At 46.3% G+C, this 21489-nt stretch overlaps 1 protein-coding gene across 16 annotated transcripts in view; it reads right to left on the bottom strand.

Annotated features, from left to right (window-relative positions):
- Nucleotides 1-21489, bottom strand: part of OBSCN (obscurin, cytoskeletal calmodulin and titin-interacting RhoGEF) — a 762040-nt gene that overhangs the window by 402241 nt on the left and 338310 nt on the right. For all 16 annotated transcript variants that reach the window (XM_033931804.1, XM_033931806.1, XM_033931805.1 and 13 more), the window contains one exon: nt 9929-10192. In XM_033931804.1, the coding sequence (XP_033787695.1) occupies nt 9929-10192 (264 nt within the window). The remainder of the gene's footprint in view (nt 1-9928; nt 10193-21489) is intronic.

Genomic DNA, 21489 nt, shown 5'->3' with positions numbered 1-21489 from the left:
CTCAGCTCTGTCCTCATCTGCACAAGCCTCAAACACTTTAAAATCATAAGTAGCAACATTCTAGATTTCAGATTGTGAAGTCATAATGCCTCATTCCACCAATGCCTCAGCTCTGTCCTCATCTGCACAAGCCTCAAACACTTTAAAATCATAAGTAGCAACATTCTAGAGCTCAGATTGTGATGTCATAATGCCTCATTCCACCAATGCCTCAGCTCTGTCCTCATCTGCACAAGCCTCAAACACTTTAAAATCATAAGTAGCAACATTCTAGAGCTCAAATTGTGATGTCATAATACCTCATTTCACCAATGCCTAAGCTCCGTCCTCATCTGCACAAGCCTCAAACACTTTAAAATCATAAGTAGCAACATTCTAGAGCTCAAATTGTGATGTCATAATGCCTCATTCCACCAATGCCTAAGCTCCGTCCTCATCTGCACTAGCCTCAAACACTTTAAAATCATAAGTGTTTGAGGCTTGTGCAGTTAAGGTAGAGTTTACAGGAATGGGACAGGAACAGTGACAAAACTTGTGGGGATGGGGATATTGAGTTCCTGCAGGGATGGAGAAAAATTTGTCCCCGTGTCATTCTCTAATCCAGACCATTGTATTTCTATGGACTGCACAGTATTTAGCTCACACTAATCGCTAGCATGCCATAGTAAAAGGACCCCATGATGATTATTCTGATATTAAACTAAAACATTTGTATGGGAATTTAAGAGTACATATCTAACTCTTGCTCCACTTGTTACTAAATCCATCTCTCATTCCAGGAATTCTCCTTGGTTCACACCATATCATAGAGAACTTAAGCAAACATGTAGGAAACTTGAACGAAAATGGAAAAAATCTATTTCAGACTTAGATAAACTTAATTGGAGGCTTACTGTAAGAAAATATAACTCTCAGCTGAGGAAAGCAAGAAAAACCTACTATGGAGGTAAAATTGCTAATTCTAATCATCAAAGTAGTACATCTTCTCAGGCTTCACTACCCACAGCAAACTCTCTTGCATCTTTTTTCAAAGATAAAATTGTTACTATTAAGAATTCATTTTCTGCAGTGAACCTTGGTCTATTTTTAAGGGATTCTAAGAATAATTTTATGTTGACGCCAGCTGATCGCTTTTGGTATTCATTTGACTCAGTATCCAAGTCTCAAGTCCCAAAACTTTGTGCAAAATTGATGAGATGTAAATGTATTCTTGATCCTTTTCCCTCTTATCTTTTTGCCAATATTCCTCCTCAGGCGATCAATTGGCTGACTATATTATTAAATGACGCTTTGGAAACAGGATTTTTCTCGCATGATATGGGTATAAGTCTTACTCCCCTTCTGAAAAAATCAGATCTCGATCCAACTGTTCCTCCCACTATAGACCGATTGCTAACATACCTCTCTTAACTAAACTTATGGAATCAGTTGTTGCCACCCAACTCTCAAGTTATCTGGAGAAATTTTCTATTCTTTTGCCTTTTGAGCATGGGTTCTGCCCGAATTTTAGTACAGAAACTCTTCTGGTTTCACTTCTTTCTAAGATTCAGTCTAGTAAGAAGCACGCTATCTTACTTCAGTTCAATCTCTCTGCAGCTTTTGATGTAGTTAATCACAATATTTCAGAAAATCGGCCTTGATCAAATTGTTCTAGACTGGTTTGACACATACCTACCTTCCCGCTCTTATTCAATCAATATGAAAGGTTCCAATTCAAAATCATGGAGAGCCCCAGGGCTCTCCATTGTCTCCAACCTTATTTAACATCTACATGAGTTCATTGAAGCGTTACGATTTGAATATCCAAGAAACTTTACTAACATACGCTGATGATATCTTCATATTACATGAGGTTGATCCACATCTCGATAATTTGATATCCAATATTAACCATGGTATTATCAAACTTCAGTCCTGGGCAACAATGGTCCAGATGAAATTAAATGCTGCCAAGATTAAGGGCTCCTGTTACTAAGCTGCGATAGCAGTTTTAGCGTGCGCTTAGCGCACGCAGAATTGCCATGCGCATTAGATGCTAATGCCAGCATTGAGCTGGCGTTAGTTCTAGCCTCGTAGCGTGGGTTTGGTGCACGCTAAAATTCTGTGTGCGCTAAAAAACGTTATTGCAGCTTAGTAAAAGGAGCCCTAAGCTTTTATGGCTTGGTCCAAAGTTAGATTCTCTCCTTTCTGCTGTGATCTAAGACTCAGGAGAATCTTTGAAAATTGAGTTTTCCTCGTTAATACTGGGTATTGTTATTGATTCTTCACTTACATTTAAGGACCAACTAAACTTGCTTATTAAAAAGTGTTTTATCAGCCTCCATGCTCTGAGAAGAGTGAGAGCACTCTTTCACCAACAACACTTCTCTGTATTGGTTCAATCAATCATTTTGTCAAGGTTGGATTACTGCAACTCAGTGTATTTGGGTCTTTCAAAGGTCAATCTGCAGAGACTTCAATTAATACAGAACACTGCAGCTAAACTTATTTTCAGCAAAAGTAAATTTGACCATGTAACCCCTCTTCTTAAAGAATTACATTGGCTTCCAGTGTATCTCAGAATTCAATTTAACTGCATTTGTATTGCATTTAAGATCCTATTTGGCATTTTTGCTACTTTGATTCCTTTAGACTGGAATGTTCATAGATCTCATCTTGCTAGAAGTTCTCAAATTAAAACTTACATTTCCCTCTCTCAGTGGTAAAAACAGAACCTTTAAGAGATTTAGCCACTCTTTTGCTTTTAAATTAACCGAATTCTGGAATGCTTTACTGCTTACATTAAGAAGTTTAGGTTATTTTGCTTTATTCTGGAAAGTTCTGAAAACTTTTTGCTTGCTAAACATTTTGGAAATTATTTCAGTCCACTTTCCCTTGTCAAGTTTATATATTATGAATTACATTATTGTTAACCGAGTTGAGCTCCTCTTGGTTGATGACTTGGTCTATAAAACTAAGTTTTAGTTTAATTTAAGAAAAGCTTGCACTGACATCCAAAAGTTTGTTTTTTAACTGCAAAAAAATAAAAAATATAAAGCTCTCCTCTGTAATTCAGTTGCCATAGCAACATCAGGAAACAGAAATATGGGTAATATGACTAGCTGTAGAACATGGCTGAATTTCCCAAATGAAAAACAGGAGAGAGAGAGAGAGAGCTTTAGTTTTGAAAACAGTGGTGACTGTAGCAACCCTGAGAGCTGAGTTTTTCTAGGTGAAAAATGTATCCGCTGATGTACAGGCCTGAACTAAATTCTTCAGCTGTGAAAAAGAACTCTATACCAGAACTCTGTATAATTGAGTTGCACAGCACAAGCCTGTGTTCAGAAGCTATATATACACGCAGCTGGCTAGTCAAACAGTAGACTATTTACTAGGCCTAACACTTTTTATAAGCTTGTTAGAAAATACAAGAGCTCTGCAATAACAACATGGTGAATGAGGCTAGTGTCTTTAGTATTCAGGACTATTAACTACGAGGAAAATAGCAAAATTAAGTGAGTGAAGAAGATAAAACTTTCCAGAGGAAAGGTAGAACTTACCTCTCTAGATAAAACAATACCTCAAGTAACAATACAAGCAGTCTGTCTCACAGAAGGCAGTAAGAAAGCCTTTAGTTTCTTCAACTCCTTAACAAACTGCAGTGCAGAGAAGGAGTGGGGGAGGGATGGCACTGCCCATTAAGAACCCCCAGCTCTACTGACACACAGTACAGGTTCTGGAGCTCTGTGAGAAGCACCAAGGAGGCGCTGAATGGTCCATCTACCGTCCACTTGGAGATAGAGGATAATACTGAACATTCCATGGCTGCATGACACCCTTAAGGGGCAAGTCATAAAGAACTACTTTTTTTTCTCTGTCTCCATCCAGTGGTTAACAGACGCAACCCACTGGTTCTGGACTGGTCTGATACGGACGAAAAGGAAGGAGAAATTAGGTTCTTACCTGCTAATTTACTTTCTTTTAGCTTCTCCAGACCAGTAGAGGTTAACTTTACGATTGGGTATATATCTAATCATGACCAGCAGGTGGAGACTGAAAACAAAACTTTGGGACAGTATATCCTAGCCCCTCCTCTCTATTTCCCTCAGTCTGCCGAATAGCCAAGCAGAACCAAGAACTGGAAAAACAACAGAGAGAAAAAACAAGACTCCGAAAGGAGTAACAAATAACATACCCAAAAATGCTGTTGGAAAATGCAGAGGAGAAATTCCCGAAGGAAGAAGGTCCCCACAGCTCGCCAGCTAAGCCAGCCGAGCCACAGCCGCTGTTCTTCAATTCTCCCCGGCCCTAGAAAAATACTAGAACCCGCAGCAAAAACCAAAAACTGCCCGCGCAACAGCCCCAACAACAACAACAACAGACAGGGTGGGGACCTCTACTGGTCTGGAGAAGCTAAAAGAAAGTAAATTAGCAGGTAAGAACCTAATTTCTCCTTCTTTAGCACTCTCCAGACCAGTAGAGGTTAACTTTACGATTGGGACGTACCAAAGCAGTCCCTCTCACGGGCGGGACCCCCGAAGGGCCGATACCAGAACACGCTCACCGAACACCGCGTCCCGACGCGCCTGAACATCTACCCGATAATGCCGAACAAATGAATGCAAGGAGGACCAAACCGCAGCCTTACAAATATCCACCGGAGGCACGAGCGACGACTCAGCCCAAGAAGCCGCCTGACCCCTAGTGGAATGAGCCTTGAGAAACTCCGGAACCGGCTTCTGACTCAGAAGATAAGCGGAAGCAATCATCTCCTTGATCCAGCGCGCAATAGTAGCCTTAGAAGCGCCAGCCCCCCGACGAGGCCTCGCCAGAAGCACAAAGAGATGATCGGAGCTCCGAAAATCCCGGGTCCGCTGCACATAAGCATGGAGGACCCGACCGACATCCAACTTGCGCAGCTGACGTTGCTCAGAAGAACCCTCCCGACTACCCAAGACCGGGAGGACCACCGATTGATTGACATGAAAAGGAGAAACTACCTTCGGCAGAAAGGAAGGAACAGGCCGCAAAACAACCCGCTCCTTCGAAAACTCCAGGAAGGGAGCCCTACAAGAGAAAGCCTGTAGCTCCGACACCCGTCTAGCGGAAGTAATGGCCACCAAAAAGACCGACTTCAGCGTAAGGTCCTTTAACGAACAGCCATCCAACGGCTCGAAAGGAGGGCGCACTAGAACAGAGAGAACCAGATTGAGATCCCAAGAGGGAATCGAGGGCCTTATGGGAGGCCTGAGCAACTTGGCCGCCCTAAGAAAGCGAATCACATCAGGAATGGCTGACAAACGCTGACCTGTCACCAGCCCCCGAAAAGCCGACAGGGCCGCCAGATGAACCCGAAGAGAAGACCAGGCCAGGCCCCTATCCAGGCCATCCTGCAAAAACTCTAGAATGTTAGGCAGAGAAGCGCGAAAGGAGACCACTCCCCGCGCTCGGCACCATTCCTCAAAAAGACGCCAAACCCGTACATAAGCCCGAGAGGTAGAAAGCCTCCGGGACCCCAAAAGTGTAGAGATCACCTTGTCGGAATATCCCTTCTTACTCAGGCGGCCCCTTTCAAGAGCCAAGCCGTAAGACAAAAGGGAGACGGGTCGAACATGGGAATGGGACCCTGCGTCAGAAGATCGCACCCGAGAGGCAGAGGAAGAGGATCCGCCACCAGATGCCTCACCAGATCCGCATACCACGGACGACGAGGCCAATCCGGAGCCACCAAAACCACCAGCCCCGGATGGCGAACAACGCGAAGCAGTACTCTGCCCACTAATGGCCAAGGAGGGAACACATACAACAGCCCCTCCGTTGGCCACGGTTGGACCAGAGCATCCAGACCCTCGGCCAGACCGTCCCTGCGACGACTGAAGAAGCGGGGTACTTTGGCGTTGCCACTTGTAGCCATCAGATCCATCAGGGGCTGCCCCCAAGCACGCACTAGCAACTGAAACGCCTCGGCGCCGAGACACCACTCTCCCGGATCCAAGAAGTGACGACTGAGGAAGTCCGCCTGAACGTTTTCTACCCCGGCAATGTGAGAGGCCGAGAGGTCCAGAAGATGCGACTCCGCCCAAACCATGAGCCGAGCCGCCTCCTGCGCCACCAGAGTGCTCTTGGTGCCCCCCTGACGATTGACATAAGCCACCGCCGTGGCATTGTCCGACAGGACTCTGACCGACTTGCCCAACAAAAGGGAGTGGAAAGCCAACAGCGCCAGCCGGACCGCCCTGGTCTCCAACACGTTGATCGACCAGGAGGCCTCCTCCGTGGACCAGGTTCCCTGAGCTGAGTGACCCAGGCACTGGGCCCCCCAACCCAGGAGACTCGCATCCGTAAGGAGCACCGTCCACTGCGGAAGATCCAGACCCACCCCCTGAACTAGGTGAGGGGTCCGGAGCCACCAACGCAGACTGCAGCGCGCCAAGCCTCGTAGGGGAACCGGGACATCCATCCCGTGCCTCTGGGGAGACCACCTCCGGAGCAGAGCATACTGGAGAGGACGCATGTGGGCCCGCGCCCACCTCACCACGTCCAGGGACGCCGCCATCGACCCCAGGACCTGGAGGAAATCTCGCGCCCGAGGACACCGGGACGCCAAAAGCAGGCGAATCTGAGACTGTAATTTGCTCACCCGGGCCTCTGGGAGGAAGACCTTCCCCAAGGAGGTGTCGAACAGCACCCCGAGGTACTCCAGACGCTGAGCCGGAACCAACCGACTCTTGGAAAGGTTGACCACCCAGCCCAGCGACCGGAGAAACTCCACCACCCGAGCCGTAACCCGGGAGCTTTCCTGCAACGACTTGGCCCGAATTAACCAGTCGTCCAGGTAGGGGTGTACCAGGATGCCCTCCGCCCGCAAGGCTGCCGCGACGACCACCATCACCTTGGTGAACGTCCGGGGAGCCGTGGCCAGCCCAAAGGGAAGCGCACAGAACTGATAGTGCCGACCCAAGATCGCAAAGCGCAGGAAACGCTGATGAGAGGCCCGAATAGGAACATGCAAGTAGGCCTCCGTCAGATCGAGAGAAGTGAGAAACTCCCCCGGCTGAACCGCCAGAATGACCGACCGCAGCGTTTCCATACGGAAAGAGGGAACCTTGAGAGCCCTGTTGACCCCTTTCAAATCGAGGATGGGCCGAAAAGTCCCCTCCTTCTTGGGCACCACAAAGTAAATGGAGTACCTGCCCGTGCCCCACTCCGGGGGGGGGCACCGGAACTACTGCCCTGAGATCTAGCAAGCGCTGAAGGGTCTGGCGAAACGCCAGCGTCTTCCCAGGAGTCTGACATGGAGAAGCGAGGAAAAAATCCGGCAGAGAGCGGGCGAACTCCAGGGCATAACCGTCCCGCACCACCTCCAGGACCCACTGATCGGACGTGATCTCGGCCCATTTGGGAAAAAAGTCGCGCAGCCGGGCCCCCACCGGAACCAAGGGGGGCGCCGGCAAGGCGTCATTGTGCAGGACGGGAAGCGGGGGAACCGGCGGAGGGATTCCCTGCCCCCCGACGGGCCCCCCGAAAGGGCTGCATGCGCTGGAAGAACCGACCCCGGGAAAACCCCGGAGACTGGAAAGAAGCAGCCCCACGCCCAGGGCGATACTTGCGAAATTCCCGCAAACGCCCCCGGGCCGCACCACCCCGAGACGCCGGGCGGGCACGGTCCTCCGGCAAACGGGGAACTTTCGAGTCCGACAGAGTCTGAATCAACTTATCCAAGTCCTCTCCAAATAAAAACGACCCCCGAAAGGGAAATTTAGTAAGCTTAGCTTTGGACGCAGCATCCGCCGCCCAAGCGCGCAGCCACAACACACGCCTTGCGGCCACGCCAAAAGCCATGGACTTAGCCGAGATCTGCACCAAGTCATACAGAGCATCCGAGAGGAATGAGGCAGCCATCTCAATCTTCGCTACCTCCTGATCCACCAGAGACCAGTCGTCAGACTCTCGATCCAAGACCCGCTCCGCCCACCGAAACACGGCGCGAGCGACCAGTCCCCCACAAATAGCCGCCTGGACCCCAAAGGCAGAGACTTGAAAATTTTGCTTAAGGATGGTCTCCAATTTGCGCTCCTCAGAGTCCCGCAAGGCAGAACCGCCCTCAACAGGCACGGTATGCCGCTTGGAAATAGCCGAGACCACCGCATCCACGACTGGCGAAGCTAACGTAGCCCGATCCCCTTCAGGAATGGGATACAGGCGAGCCATGCTGCGCGCCAGCCGAAACGGCGTCTCCGGCGTTTTCCACTGCTCAAGAATAATATCCCGAATATCCTGATGCATAGGAAAAGAGCGGGAAACGGAACGGATCCCTCGTAACAGAGGGTCCCCCACACGCGGAGTCTCCGGCGGCGCGTCCTCAAAACGCAAAGCCGAAGAAACCTGTTGAATAAGGTCAGGCAGCTCATCTCTCTGAAAAAGGCGCACCACGGACGCCTCGTCACTGGAGAACGGGAAACCCGACAACCCGCCGCCAGCTTCCGTCCCCTCCAGAGGGTCCTGGAATTCCTCAGAAGGGTCCAGGTCCTCCTCCAGACCGACACGTTCCTCCGACCACAAATCCTCGTCCCACGACACCCGCGGACGCTTGGACAAGAGAGGCGGCGGAGGGGACGTCACGTCAGACGAGAGAGGCAAAGCCGCAGGGAGCGCGGAGGAAACCCCACCCCCCGAGACCCCCTGGGCGCAACCGGGACCCCCAGCCGCCTGAAAATAGGCTTTGCATAATGAAAAGAAAAAATCAGGGGAAAAACCCCCCGAGGGTCCCAAGGGACTCCCTGCCACAGCAGGGGACCCAGCAGAAACCTGCCCCTGCTTAGCCAAAACAGGGGGAAGGTCACCTGAGGTGGAAGACAAAATGGAGGGGCCAGACAGAGAAGATGGCGTCTTTCCCGCCAAAACAGCTCCCTCCATAGCCTGCAGCGGCTGAGAGACCTGAATAGTCTCAGCCGCTAAAACAGGCAAGCCGGCATCAGCTGTCAAAATATCAGCTGAGAGGGAATCCTCTAAAACCCGACCGTCGGCGGCTCGGGGAATCCCTCCGTGGGCGGACGGAGAAGACCGGGCTTCTCCACCGTTCCCTGCCGACTCGCGAGGCACCATCGGCGGGGAGCTCTGGGCGCCTGCAGCCGCTGCCGACGGAGCTCCTCCACCGCACCGGCCTGAACACCGCTTGCACAGGCCGGCCGCGAGTGCCTCGCGTCTGGAGCACAATGAGCACTTTTTCCCTTTAGAAGTGCTCATTGCTCCATACGCGACCTAGCTGTAAAAAAGTGCCGGTTAGTTGAAAAAATACAGTAAAATACAGTTTTCTTAAAGGGATACAACCCTCCAGACCAGCACTACCTCAGGATTTTTTTTTTTTTTTTTTTTTTACAGAACAGACTCCACAGGCTCTCGAAGCAATATGCCTTGCTTGATTTAGGGGGCAAGGCTTACTGCTGAGGCTCCTCTAAAAAAATATGGGGAGGTGGAGGAAGTGGGGGGAGGGACCCCGCTCGTGACCCGCCGGGTTTGACACCCCCGAGGTCGGACGAACCCCCAAACAGAGTCCGTCCAAGCTCCGTCCGGCTAAAAACAGGGACAATAAACCCCTAAACAAATTCCAACAGCCCTACCAAGGGAGATGGGTACAGATCACTCAACACCTGCTGGAGACTGAAAGAAGACTGAGGGAAATAGAGAGGAGGGGCTAGGATATACTGTCCCAAAGTTTTGTTTTCAGTCTCCACCTGCTGGTCATGATTAGATATATACCCAATCGTAAAGTTAACCTCTACTGGTCTGGAGAGTGCTAAAGAAAAGTGTGTTTAAATGCAGGAAACAAGAACAACATTCTGATCAATTGTTATATTTGAAGTATCACCACATACAGTTTAAATTGTTGGCCAAGGAAATAGGTGGATAAATATATGCCGAGGGTTAGGGAAATGATGGGATACTTTACCCTTCACTGCTAGGGCTGCTGTGGTCTGCTGCTCCCCACAGACACAGGTGTAATTTCCGGCATCCGTAACTTCAAGATCATAGATTACCAGCTCAGCAACGGGACCCTCTTGCCTCATTTTATATTTGTCACTGGATTTGAGTGCTTTGGGCCCTTTTTTCCATTCCACTGGAGCAACCTTGGTCAGCTCACATCGCAGGGTGACTTTTCCTTGTTCTGTAGCTTCCTCATTTTTCAGTTCTTCTTTGAAAAATGCAGGCAGTTCTGGAGGACATAGAATGGACAAAATAAATCATATCTACATACAAAGAGTACCAGTGTAGACTAAATATTTTTTCAATGGCCTAATCCTTAGATGGCATTCATGCCATGTAACTTTTTAAAAAAAATGTATTTAGCTCATGCCTTTTAATTGGTAGGGAAGAGGATAGAATAAAAGTATAGAGTATTTCCATTCAAAGAAAAACTTAATTCATTGACACAGATAAAAAGAGGAGTGGGGGTAACCTGTAACACTAGCTAGCATTCTGGACAGAGTGGATGGACCGTGCTGGTCTTTCTCTGCCATCATTTATTATGCTACTTTGTAAGGCGAGTTACATTTAGGTACACTAGTTATTTCACTGTCCTTAGAGGACTTAGAAACTAAGGGCCTGTTTTACAAAGCCGTGCGGTAACGGCCCCGAAGCCCATAGAGATTTAAAGGGCTTTCGGGCTGTTGCTGCGCGGCTTTGTAAAACAGGCTGTAAGTGGGATATTCTATAAACTGCTCTCAAACGTAGGCGCTAGTATGCGCCCTAACGGTGCCAAAGTTAATTGAGAAATGCTGTTTAAAACTGCGAAAAATGGTAAAATTAAAGCGCCTACTGGCACCTAAATAAAAGATGCCAGAATCGTGTCTGCATGGGTGTTTTACAGCACTTAACATTGTTGTGGGCATGGCGCGATGCACAACAAAGATAGGCACCAGAAATGTAGGCTTCTAATACCCTGGCCTACATTTCTGGCTCCTATCTTTCACAGAGGCGTGATTCTCTATAGGAGCACCGTTGCGTGATTGAAATGTGAGCGGCGGCATATCGGCGCCCTATAGAGAATCCGGGCCTAAGGGGCCACAGTCTGTGGTGGTCGGTGGATTTCAGCTGCAGTCAAAACGAAGACTGCATATTCAGTGTTGTGGTCATGACTGGCTCTACATTATGCGGATACAGCTAATATTCAGTGCTGGCGCTCACATAGCTAAGCAGGCAAAGATAGGGCTGCCTATTGTGTGTTGCTATCTGTCCACATAACTATGCAACCACTCAGCCGAAACATCATTTTTGAGGGTGCACTGTAGGGGAAGGTGGCACAGTTTTTTGTCCCATCCCCTACTATCTGTGCTCTCCCTCTGCCCCCCCCCCCCCCCCCTGACAACCCCAAATACCTTTGGCTGCCAGTAGGATCACCAAAACCTGCCAGCCAAAGTGGTTCCCTACAAGTGTTCCTTCTGTTAGTGGCATTTTCTATAAGACATTGCCACCCCTGCACCCAACTCCCCCTGCCCCCAGGCATACATGAAAACTGAGCATATGCAGGGCAGGCATTCCCCCACCAAGCTATGTTTTGCAAAAAACAAGTGTGCGCGGGGAGAGCCCCACCATAAAAAAATGCCACTAACAGACAGAACACTGGTGGAGAACCTCACCAGAAAGCGGGACTTGAGGATCCCCACCATCATGTGGAGAGTGATGAGGAGAAAGCAAATGTGCTAAACAAATACTTCTGTTCTGTGTTCACAGAAGAAAATCCTGGAGAAGGACCGAGATTGTCCGGCAAAGTTACACGAGAAAATGGAGTAGATTCTGCGCCGTTCACGGAGGAGGGTGTTTATGAGCAACTTGAAAAACTGAAGGTGGACAAAGCGATGGGACCAGACGGGATCCATCCCAGGATACTAAGGGAACTCAGAGAGGTTCTGGCGAGTCCTATTAAAGACTTGTTCAACAAATCTCTGGAGACGGGAGTGATTCCTGGGGATTGGAGGAGAGCGGATGTGGTCCCTATTCATAAAAGTGGTCACAAGGATGAAGCAGGAAACTACAGGCCGGTGAGCCTCACTTCAGTTGTTGGAAAAATAATGGAAGTGTTGCTGAAAGAAAGGATAGTATATTTTCTTGAATCTAATGGGTTACAGGATCCGAGGCAACATGGCTTTACAAAAGGTAAATCGTGCCAAACGAACCTGATTGAATTTTTTGATTGGGTGACCAGAGAGCTGGATCGAGGACATATGCTAGATGTAATTTACTTGGATTTCAGCAAAGCCTTTGATACAGTTCCTCATAGGAGGCTGTTGAACAAACTTGAAGGGCTGAAGTTAGGACCCAAAGTGGTGAACTGGGTCAGAAACTGGCTGTCGGACAGACGCCAGAGGGTGGTGGTTAATGGAAGTCGCTCGAAGGAAGGAAAGGTGACTAGTGGAGTCCCTCAGGGTTCGGTGCTGGGGCCAATCCTGTTCAATATGTATGTAAGTGACATTGCTGAAGGGTTAGAAGGAAAAGTGTGCCTTTTTGCAGATGATACCAAAATTTGTAACAGAGTAGACACCGTAGAGGGAGTGGAAAATATGAAAAAGGATCTGCAAAAGTTAGAGGAATGGTCTAATGCCTGGCAACTAAAATTCAATGCAAAGAAATGCAGAGTAATGCATTTGGGGATTAATAATAGGAAGGAACCGTATATGCTGGGAGGAGAGAAGCTGATATGCACGGACGGGGAGAGGGACCTTGGGGTGATAGTGTCCGAAGATCTAAAGGCGAAAAAACAGTGTGACAAGGCAGTGGCTGCTGCCAGAAGGATTCTGGGCTGTATAAAGAGAGGCGTAGTCAGTAGAAGGAAGAAGGTGTTGATGCCCCTGTACAGGTCATTGGTGAGGCCCCACTTGGAGTATTGTGTTCAGTTTTGGAGACCGTATCTGGCGAAAGACGTAAGAAGACTTGAGGCGGTCCAGAGGAGGGCGACGAAAATGATAGGAGGCTTGCGCCAGAAGACGTATGAGGAGAGACTGGAAGCCCTGAATATGTATACCCTAGAGGAAAGGAGAGACAGGGGAGATATGATTCAGACGTTCAAATACTTAAAGGGTATTAACGTAGAACAAAATCTTTTCCAGAGAAAGGAAAATGGTAAAACCAGAGGACATAATTTGAGGTTGAGGGGTGGTAGATTCAGGGGCAATGTTAGGAAGTTCTACTTTACGGAGAGGGTGGTGGATGCCTGGAATGCGCTCCCGAGAGAGGTTGTGGAGAGTAAAACTGTGACTGAGTTCAAAGAAGCGTGGGATGAACACAGAAGAATTAGAATCAGAAAATAATATTAAAGATTGAACTAGGCCAGTTACTGGGCAGACTTGTACGGTCTGTGTCTGTGCATGGCCGTTTGGAGGAGGATGGGCAGGGGAGGGCTTCAATGGCTGGGAGGGTGTAGATGGGCTGGAGTAAGTCTTAACAGAGATTTCGGCAGTTGGAACCCAAGCACAGTACTGGGAAAAGCTTTGGATTCTCGCCCAGAAATAGCTAAGAAGAAAAAAAAAAAAATTTAAATTGAATCAGGTTGGGCAGACTGGATGGACCATTCGGGTCTTTATCTGCCGTCATCTACTATGTTATATGTTAGCTATAGCAACAGACACCCAGTGCCACAATATGAGTGTGCCTGAACTTGATGTGAGAGGGCCCAGGCGCCAATTATGACTATGCCACTGGCAGGCACCAGAATTCAATATGACTGCTGCCGGCATAACTGACGACTTCTCCATGACTATGCCCTAACACAGTGGTTCCCAAACCTGTCCTGGGGGACCCCCCAGCCAGTCAGGTTTTCAAGATATCCCTAATGAATATGCATGAGAGAGATTTGCATACCTGTCACTTCCATTATATGCAAATCTCTCTCATGCATATTCATTAGGGATATCTTGAAAACCCGACAGGCCTGGTGGTCCTCCAGGACAGGATTGGGAACCACTGGTCTGGACCCATTTCTAAGAGCAGGAAATCACTCTGCTCTATCTCGTCTATCTATATCAGTGGTTCCCAAACCTGTCCTGGGGGACCCCCAGCCAGTCAGGTTTTCAAGATATCCTAATGAATATGCAGCGTTCAACTTCAGGAAAAGGAACTATGATGCCATGAGACAAATGGTGAGGAAGAAGTTCAGAAACAGCTCCAAGAAAGCTCTGTCTGTGGAGCAAGCATGGTCCCTACTCAAGGACACATTAAGCAAGGCACAAAACCTATCTGTACCCAGATTTAGGAAAGGATGCAAAAAGAATCAGACTAAAGACCCAGCATGGATAAACAATGAAGTAAAGACAGTGATAGGAGACAAGAAAACATCATTTCGGAAGTGGAAGAAGGACAAAACTGAAGGAAATTGGAAAGAGCACAGGAAGCATCAGAAAGAATGTCACCGAGTGGTCAGAAAAGCCAAGAAAGAATACGAGGAGAGACTAGCCAAGGAAGCAACAAATTTTAAACCATTTTTCAGATATGTAAAAGGGAAACAGCCAGCGAGGGAGGAGGTGGGACCTCTGGATGAGGGAGACAAGAAAGGAGTGGTGAAGGAGGAAAAAGAGGTGGCTGATAGACTAAACAAGTTCTTCGCGTCGGTCTTTACAAAAGAAGACACATCTAGCGTGCCGGAACCGGAAAAAATCTTCAAGGTGGATCAGGAGTGTATATTATCATGCATGGAGGTAAGCCTCGAAGACGTTCTAAGGCAGATAGATAGATTAAAAATTGACAAATCTCCTGGCCCAGATGGGATCCACCCGAGAATACTGAAAGAGCTCAGAGACGAAATAGCGGAGTTACTCAGGCATATTTGCAACCTATCCTTGAGAACAGGGATAATCCCGGAAGATTGGAGGATAGCAAATGTTACACCAATCTTCAAAAAAGGATCGAGAGGCGACCCGGGGAACTATAGACCGGTGAGCTTGACCTCAGTTCCGGGGAAGATGGTCGAATCACTGATCAGGGAAGGTATCAATGAGCATATAGAAAAAAATAAACTGATGAGAACAAGCCAGCACGGTTTCTATAAAGGACGATCGTGCCAAACTAATCTACTACATTTCTTTGAGGGGATAAGCAATATTTGGACCAAGGTAACCCCATTAACATAGTTTATCTGGATTTCCAAAAAGCCTTTGACAAGGTACCCCATGAGCGCCTGCTGAAGAAACTGTGGAACCACGGGGTGGAAGGGGACGTCCACAGATGGATCCAAAATTGGCTGGCGGATAGGAAGCAGAGGGTAGTAGTAAAAGGACACTACTCTGACTGGAAAGGGGTCACGAGTGGTGTCCCGCAGGGGTCAGTGTTGGGACTGCTGCTGTTCAATATATTCATTAACGATCTGGAAACAGGCACGAAGTGCGAAGTTATCAAGTTTGCGGACGATACAAAACTCTCCAACAGGGTCAAAACTGTTGAGGAATGCAAAGAACTGCAAAGCGACCTGAACAAACTGTGTGAGTGGGCAAAAAGATGGCAGATGAGCTTCAATGTGGAGAAATGTAAGGTCTTGCACATGGGGAAAGGGAACCCCATGTACAGCTATACGATGGAAGGAAGGGTGATGGGGAAAGGCACCCTAGAAAAAGACCTGGGGGTATTGGTGGATACAACAATGAAGCCAGCGGCGCAATGTGCAGCGGCCTCAAAGAAAGCAAACAGAATGCTGGGCATTATCAAAAAAGGTATCACTACCAGAACGAAGGAGGTTATCCTGCCATTGTATCGAGCAATGGTGCGACCACATCTGGAATACTGTGTCCAATACTGGTCACTGTACCTTAAGAAAGACATGGCGATACTTGAGAGGGTCCAGAGGAGAGCAACTAGGATGATAAAAGGAATGGAGAACCTTTTATATGCCGAAAGGTTAGACAAACTGGGGCTCTTTACCCTGGAAAAGCGGAGACTGAGAGGAGACATGATACAGACATATAAAATCATGAAAGGCATAGAGAGGGTGGAGAGGGACAGATTCTTCAAACTAGCAGGGACAACAAAAACAAGAGGTCACTCAGAGAAACTGAGAGGGGACAGATTCAAAACGAATGCAAGGAAGTTTTTCTTCACTCAGAGGGTGGTGGACACCTGGAACACGCTTCCAAAGGAGGTAATAGGACAGAGTACAATACTGGGTTTCAAAAAGGGACTGGATGACTTCCTGGAAGCGAAGAGGATTGCAGGGTATAGATAGAAGGTTACTCTACAGGACAAAAGCGAAAAGCGTATGTGAGTTTTAGGGTAGGAGCACTATCAGGTCCTGGACCTGAGGGGCCGCCGCGTGAGCGGACTGCCGGGCACGATGGACCTCCGGTCTGACCCAACAGAGGCAAGTCTTATGTTCTTATGAGAGAGATTTGTATACCTGTCTCTTCCATTATATGCAAATCTCTCTCATGCATATTCATTAGGGATATCTTGAAAACCTGACTGGCTGGGGGTCCCCCAGGACAGGTTTGGGAACCACTGCCCTAACACTATCTGGGCAGCACCACAGAGGTCAGAGCCAATATCAACAGCACTGACCGATATTGGCAATAGGGAGCTGAACGTAATTTAACCAGCAGGTGCTTCTCCTACCAAGTTAAATTGCTTTGAATACACTATAGGGCTCATAATCAAAAAACTAAAACTAAACTAAACTAAACCTTAAGTTTGTATACCGCATCCAAAAGAACATCCTAAGTCGGCACTTGGACTTCCTAATCGCTGGGACGTCCAAGTGCCAATAATCAAAACCCTTTTCCTGGATGTGTAGTGAGATGTTCCAGGGAGTGCACTGGGAGGCATGTTATGGGTGTGCTTAACTCGTATGTCTTAATGTGATAATTGAACCTTTTCCAAGATGTCCTGGATGGAACTTAGATGTTTGGAGCTAGAGCTGTTTTAGAAGCGCCAAAGTGCCACAAAGGGACCCAAACTGACTAGATGACCCCCGGATACATTAAACTATGACTCCCCACTTTTTCACAGCTCACTAACCCCCTCCCACCCCCCAAAAAATCTAAATGAAAGAGTACATACCTGTATCTAAAACAGCAGCACTTGGTCTGGGAAAGTCTAGTAAGTAGAGCATCACACAGATGTCTTAAGTAACCTAGTGGATGGGCTAATGAACCACAGACAGAAGGACCCAGGCCCATAAGCCACTCTAACCACTACATTTATGGTGGAAAGTGTGAGGCCACCAAAACCTACCTAGTATACATAGAAACATGATGGCAGATAAAGGCCAAATGGCCCATCCAGTCTGCCAAGTAGGTGCCACCTGTAGCTATGAAGGCTATTGGGGTGGTAGACAGGTGGGTTTAGTAAGTTTTGGGGAGTTTTAAAGGGCTCAGCATAAATTAGAACTGATATATGGTCAGATGTACTTCTGGAACTCTTTAAGTAAAGTTCACAGCCATGCCCTCTAAGGTGTCCCGCTGCTTTTTTGGCATGTCTTTGTGGCCAATTCATCACAATGATGGCCACTCCCATGTCCAAATGGTCTAGATTTGGATGCTTTCAACTTGAATGTTTCTTTGGACAGAAATTGGGTATAAAGTTAGGAGTCCTAAGGGCTGGACATCCTGTCGGTCCAGACGTCCAAGTAGACTTTTTAAAATATACATATTTTTTAGCTTTTGAAAATGGATGTTTCTGTGCTTCCATCTTTGGACGTTTAGCAAGAAACGTTCAAATTGGAGTTAAGACATCCTTTTTGAACATGGCCCTTCATGTAACATGATTTTTGTTCGTGAGCAGTAAGTGTAATTTCCTAATTGCTCATGCCTAAAAAGAATAGAAAATGTCTGTGATTTCCATAAAAGTTTACTTTTGTGAGCAGGATAGTCAAATTTTGCTATTTACCTATTTAAAACGTGAAAACGCCAATTTTTCATCTTTTCATTCTTATAAAGTCATAAAAAGAAACACATGAATCACAATTAAAATGTATTTATATTGAAGATTTAGAAGTGAGTAGTTTTTCGAGATTTGTGATTATATTGTTAGTCACTTTCATGAATCAGCTCCCAGATGTATTCTCCAATCATGTTGCTATTATATTGTCCTTGGTAGCGGTGTTTGAAGTCCAGTATATCCTGGTAGAAGCACTCACCTTGCTCCCCAAGTATGCTCTCATGTTCTCCTTGAATGTCTCAATATGAGCATTAAGGACAGGACTTTGAGAGACATTATACAGCCCATTTTACTGGAATTCTTCACCGGATTCTCTACAATTACACGTAGTTTTCAGCCTTGTGATTGCCCAGGAAGCCCTGAACCACTGTGACACAGCTGTTCCAAGCCTCTTTCTCCTTCTTAGTTAGCTTCTTGGAAATTTCTTGAACTCCAAGATCTTGTTTGTGGTCTGACGAAACATCAGCTTTGACCATTGCCTCAGACAGTTTAGAGATGTCTTGAAAGTACTTGAAGGCTGCCGACTCCTTATCTAGAGCTCTGACAAATTTTTCATTAGGCCCAATCTGATGTGCAGTTGTAGCATCAGCACTTTCCAGGAGTCCTCCAGTGGTTCTCATTTGACATTAAGCACATAAGAATAGCCTTACTGGGTCAGACCAATGGTCCATCTAGCCTAGTATCCTGTCTTCACAGTGGCCAATCTAGGTCACAAGTATCTGGTAAAAACCCAAATAGTAACAACATTCCATGCTACTGATCTAGGACAAGCAGTGGCTTCCCCCCATGTTTGTCTCTGAGTGAAAAAAAATATTTTCTCTTATTGGTTTTACATTTATTTCCCTGTAACTTCAAGTGTCCCCTAGTCTTTATGATCCACTTGTACCCACTCAGGATTTTGTAGACTTCAATCATATCTCTCCACAACTGTCTCTTTTCAAAGCTGAAGAGCCCTAACCTCTTTAGTCTTTCCTCATACGAGAGGCGTTCCATCTTCTTTTATCATCTTGGTCATTCTTCTTTGAACGATTTCTAGTTCCGCTATATCTTTTTTGAGATAAGGCAACCAGAATTGAATGCAGTACTCAATGTGAGGTCGCACCATGGAGCGATACAAAGGCATTATAACATTTTTAGTCTTGTTTACCATCCCTTTTCTAATAATTCCTAGCATCTTGTTTACTTTTTTGGCTGCTGCCACACATTGATGAAAAATTTCAACGTATTGTCTACAATGACACCCAGATCTTTTCCTTGGGTGCTGACCCCCCAAGGTGGACCCTAGTATCTAGTAACTTTGATTTGGGTCATTCTCAATATGCATTACTTTGCATTTGCCCACATTAAATTTCATCTGCCATTTGGACATCCAGTCTTCCAATTTCCTAAGGTCTGCCTACAATTTTTCATAGTACACATGCGTTTTAACAGCTTTGAACAGTTTATTGTCATCGGCATATGTAATCACCTCACTTGTTCCAATTTCTAAATCGTTTCTAAATAAGTTAAATAGCACCGGTCCCAGAACAGATCCCTGCAGCACTCCACTATTTACCTTCCTCCATTGAGAAAAATGACCATTTAACCATACCCTCTGTTTTCTGTCTAATAACCAATTCCTAATCCACAACTGAACATTGCCTTCTGTCCCATACTCTTTAATTTTCTCAGGAGCCTCTCATGAGTAACTTTGTCACAAGCTTTCAAAAAATCTAGATATACTAGATCAACTGGCTCACTTTCAAAGAAGTCAAGCAAATTGATGAGGCAAGACCTCCCTTGGCTGAACCCATGTTGACTCTGTCCCATTAAATCATGTTTGTCTACATGTTCTAGTTTTATTTTTTTAAATAGTTTCCATTATCCACTGAAATCAAGCTTACCAGTCTGTAATTTCCCAGATCACCCATGGAACCCTTTTTAAAAATCGGCGTAACATTGGCCACCCTCAAATCTTCAGGTACTACAAACGATTTTAGCAACAGATCACTAACAGCAGATCAGCAATTTCATGTTTGAGTTCTTTAAGTACCCTGGGGTGTATACAATCCGGTCCAGATGATTTATCACTCTTTAACTTGTTAATTTGGCTTAGTGTGTCTTCCAGGTTCACAGAGATTTCTTTCAGTTCCTTCGCTTCACCACCCTTGAAAACCATTTGCAGTTCAGGTAGATCTCTTACATCTTCTTCTGTAAAGACCGAAGCAAAGAATTAATTTAGTCTCGCCGCTATGACCTTATCCTCCCTGAGCGTCCCTTAATCAATAGGGACGCACAGACAACTTTGTCTGCTGTGGCCAGTCCCGCCTTTGGTAATGCACCTTTGTGTCCCTAATGTCCCAAAGGCAGAGATAGCAGGGAAACTTGGAAAAACCACTTTGGAGATCCATTATGAATGCCACTATTTTGAAGTCTCTGATGACCATCGACCCATACTCATTATACTTTAAAGTGCCTAATAAGGTCTTGATGCTTTTGTAATCCTCTTTGAGGTGCACTCAGTGAGAGTGGAAGAGACAGGTACTTGTTCCCATTATGGAGCTGCACAGATTGATGCTCCTGTATGAGCTGTCAATGAAGAGACACCACTTTTTCATGTTGCCTCAAACAGACTGGTTGCATTGTGGCAGAAGCAGAGCCCATCTTGATGGGTGAAGAAGTTGGAAAAAGCTTGGTGGCACTTCCTTTGATCTGTGACTTAAACACTTTCATCCAACACGTTCCACTGCTTGAGCCTAGACATTAAAAGCTCGGCATTGAACTTGATGAGATCATGATGTCTGATCAAGTCATTGAGGTTTTTTTGTTTTGGATAGTATGGGTTTCTCTTATCAGCTGAACTACTGATACTGTAAACTGGATCTACAACGTCTCCCTCACTCTCTGACTTGCTGCTCTCTTCTGAAGACAGCAGCTCTCTCTCTCTCTGGGGATTGGGTATGGAGAGCTCATGGCAACGGGGTGATGGATGAAGGAATGTCCAGATATGTGATTGCACATGTAGGCTTGCCAATTCTATGTTTGGAAGGGTCCACCTTGTAGAAGTAGTAGTTGCTTTAGTGGTGAGTGGGTTCCCGCCAAATTCTTGGGGTGGCAAACTTCATGGCTCTCTTTTCCCTTCTGTATCATCCTGTAGAAGAAGAAAATGAAATTGTGGAATGAAAACAATAGATTTATTTCATCTATGATTAATGAGTGTGAGAGTCTCGCAATATATTTCATATATGATATATTTTCAAATAATATTAAAAAAATTTTAATTTATATATATTTTTAAAATTAAACATTCTAATACATTTTATAGCAGAAAATCTGCCATCCTAATGAGAAACAAAATTGTCTTACCTTCCAGAGTTTTTGGGCACTGCTGGCATGTGAAGTGAAGTGCTCAAGATTTGTCCTGATCCCCTACAAGCATGCCAAAATATGCCTTGTAGGTATCACACATCTTAGCAGATGCTTCTATGGAATACTTTTTCCCTATTGTCTTGATAAATTGGCTGCATAAATAGCAAAACGCATCTGCCAGATGTCTGCAGCCTCTAGATGCCATCTAAAACAATGCAGATATGTTACCACTTAGGCACTACTGAGCTG

The sequence above is a fragment of the Geotrypetes seraphini genome, chromosome 2 (genome assembly GCF_902459505.1).
Source record: "Geotrypetes seraphini chromosome 2, aGeoSer1.1, whole genome shotgun sequence".
Lineage (NCBI taxonomy): Eukaryota > Metazoa > Chordata > Amphibia > Gymnophiona > Dermophiidae > Geotrypetes > Geotrypetes seraphini.
Note: the sequence above shows the minus strand (reverse complement) of the source record. Positions and strands in the feature narration are given on the sequence as shown.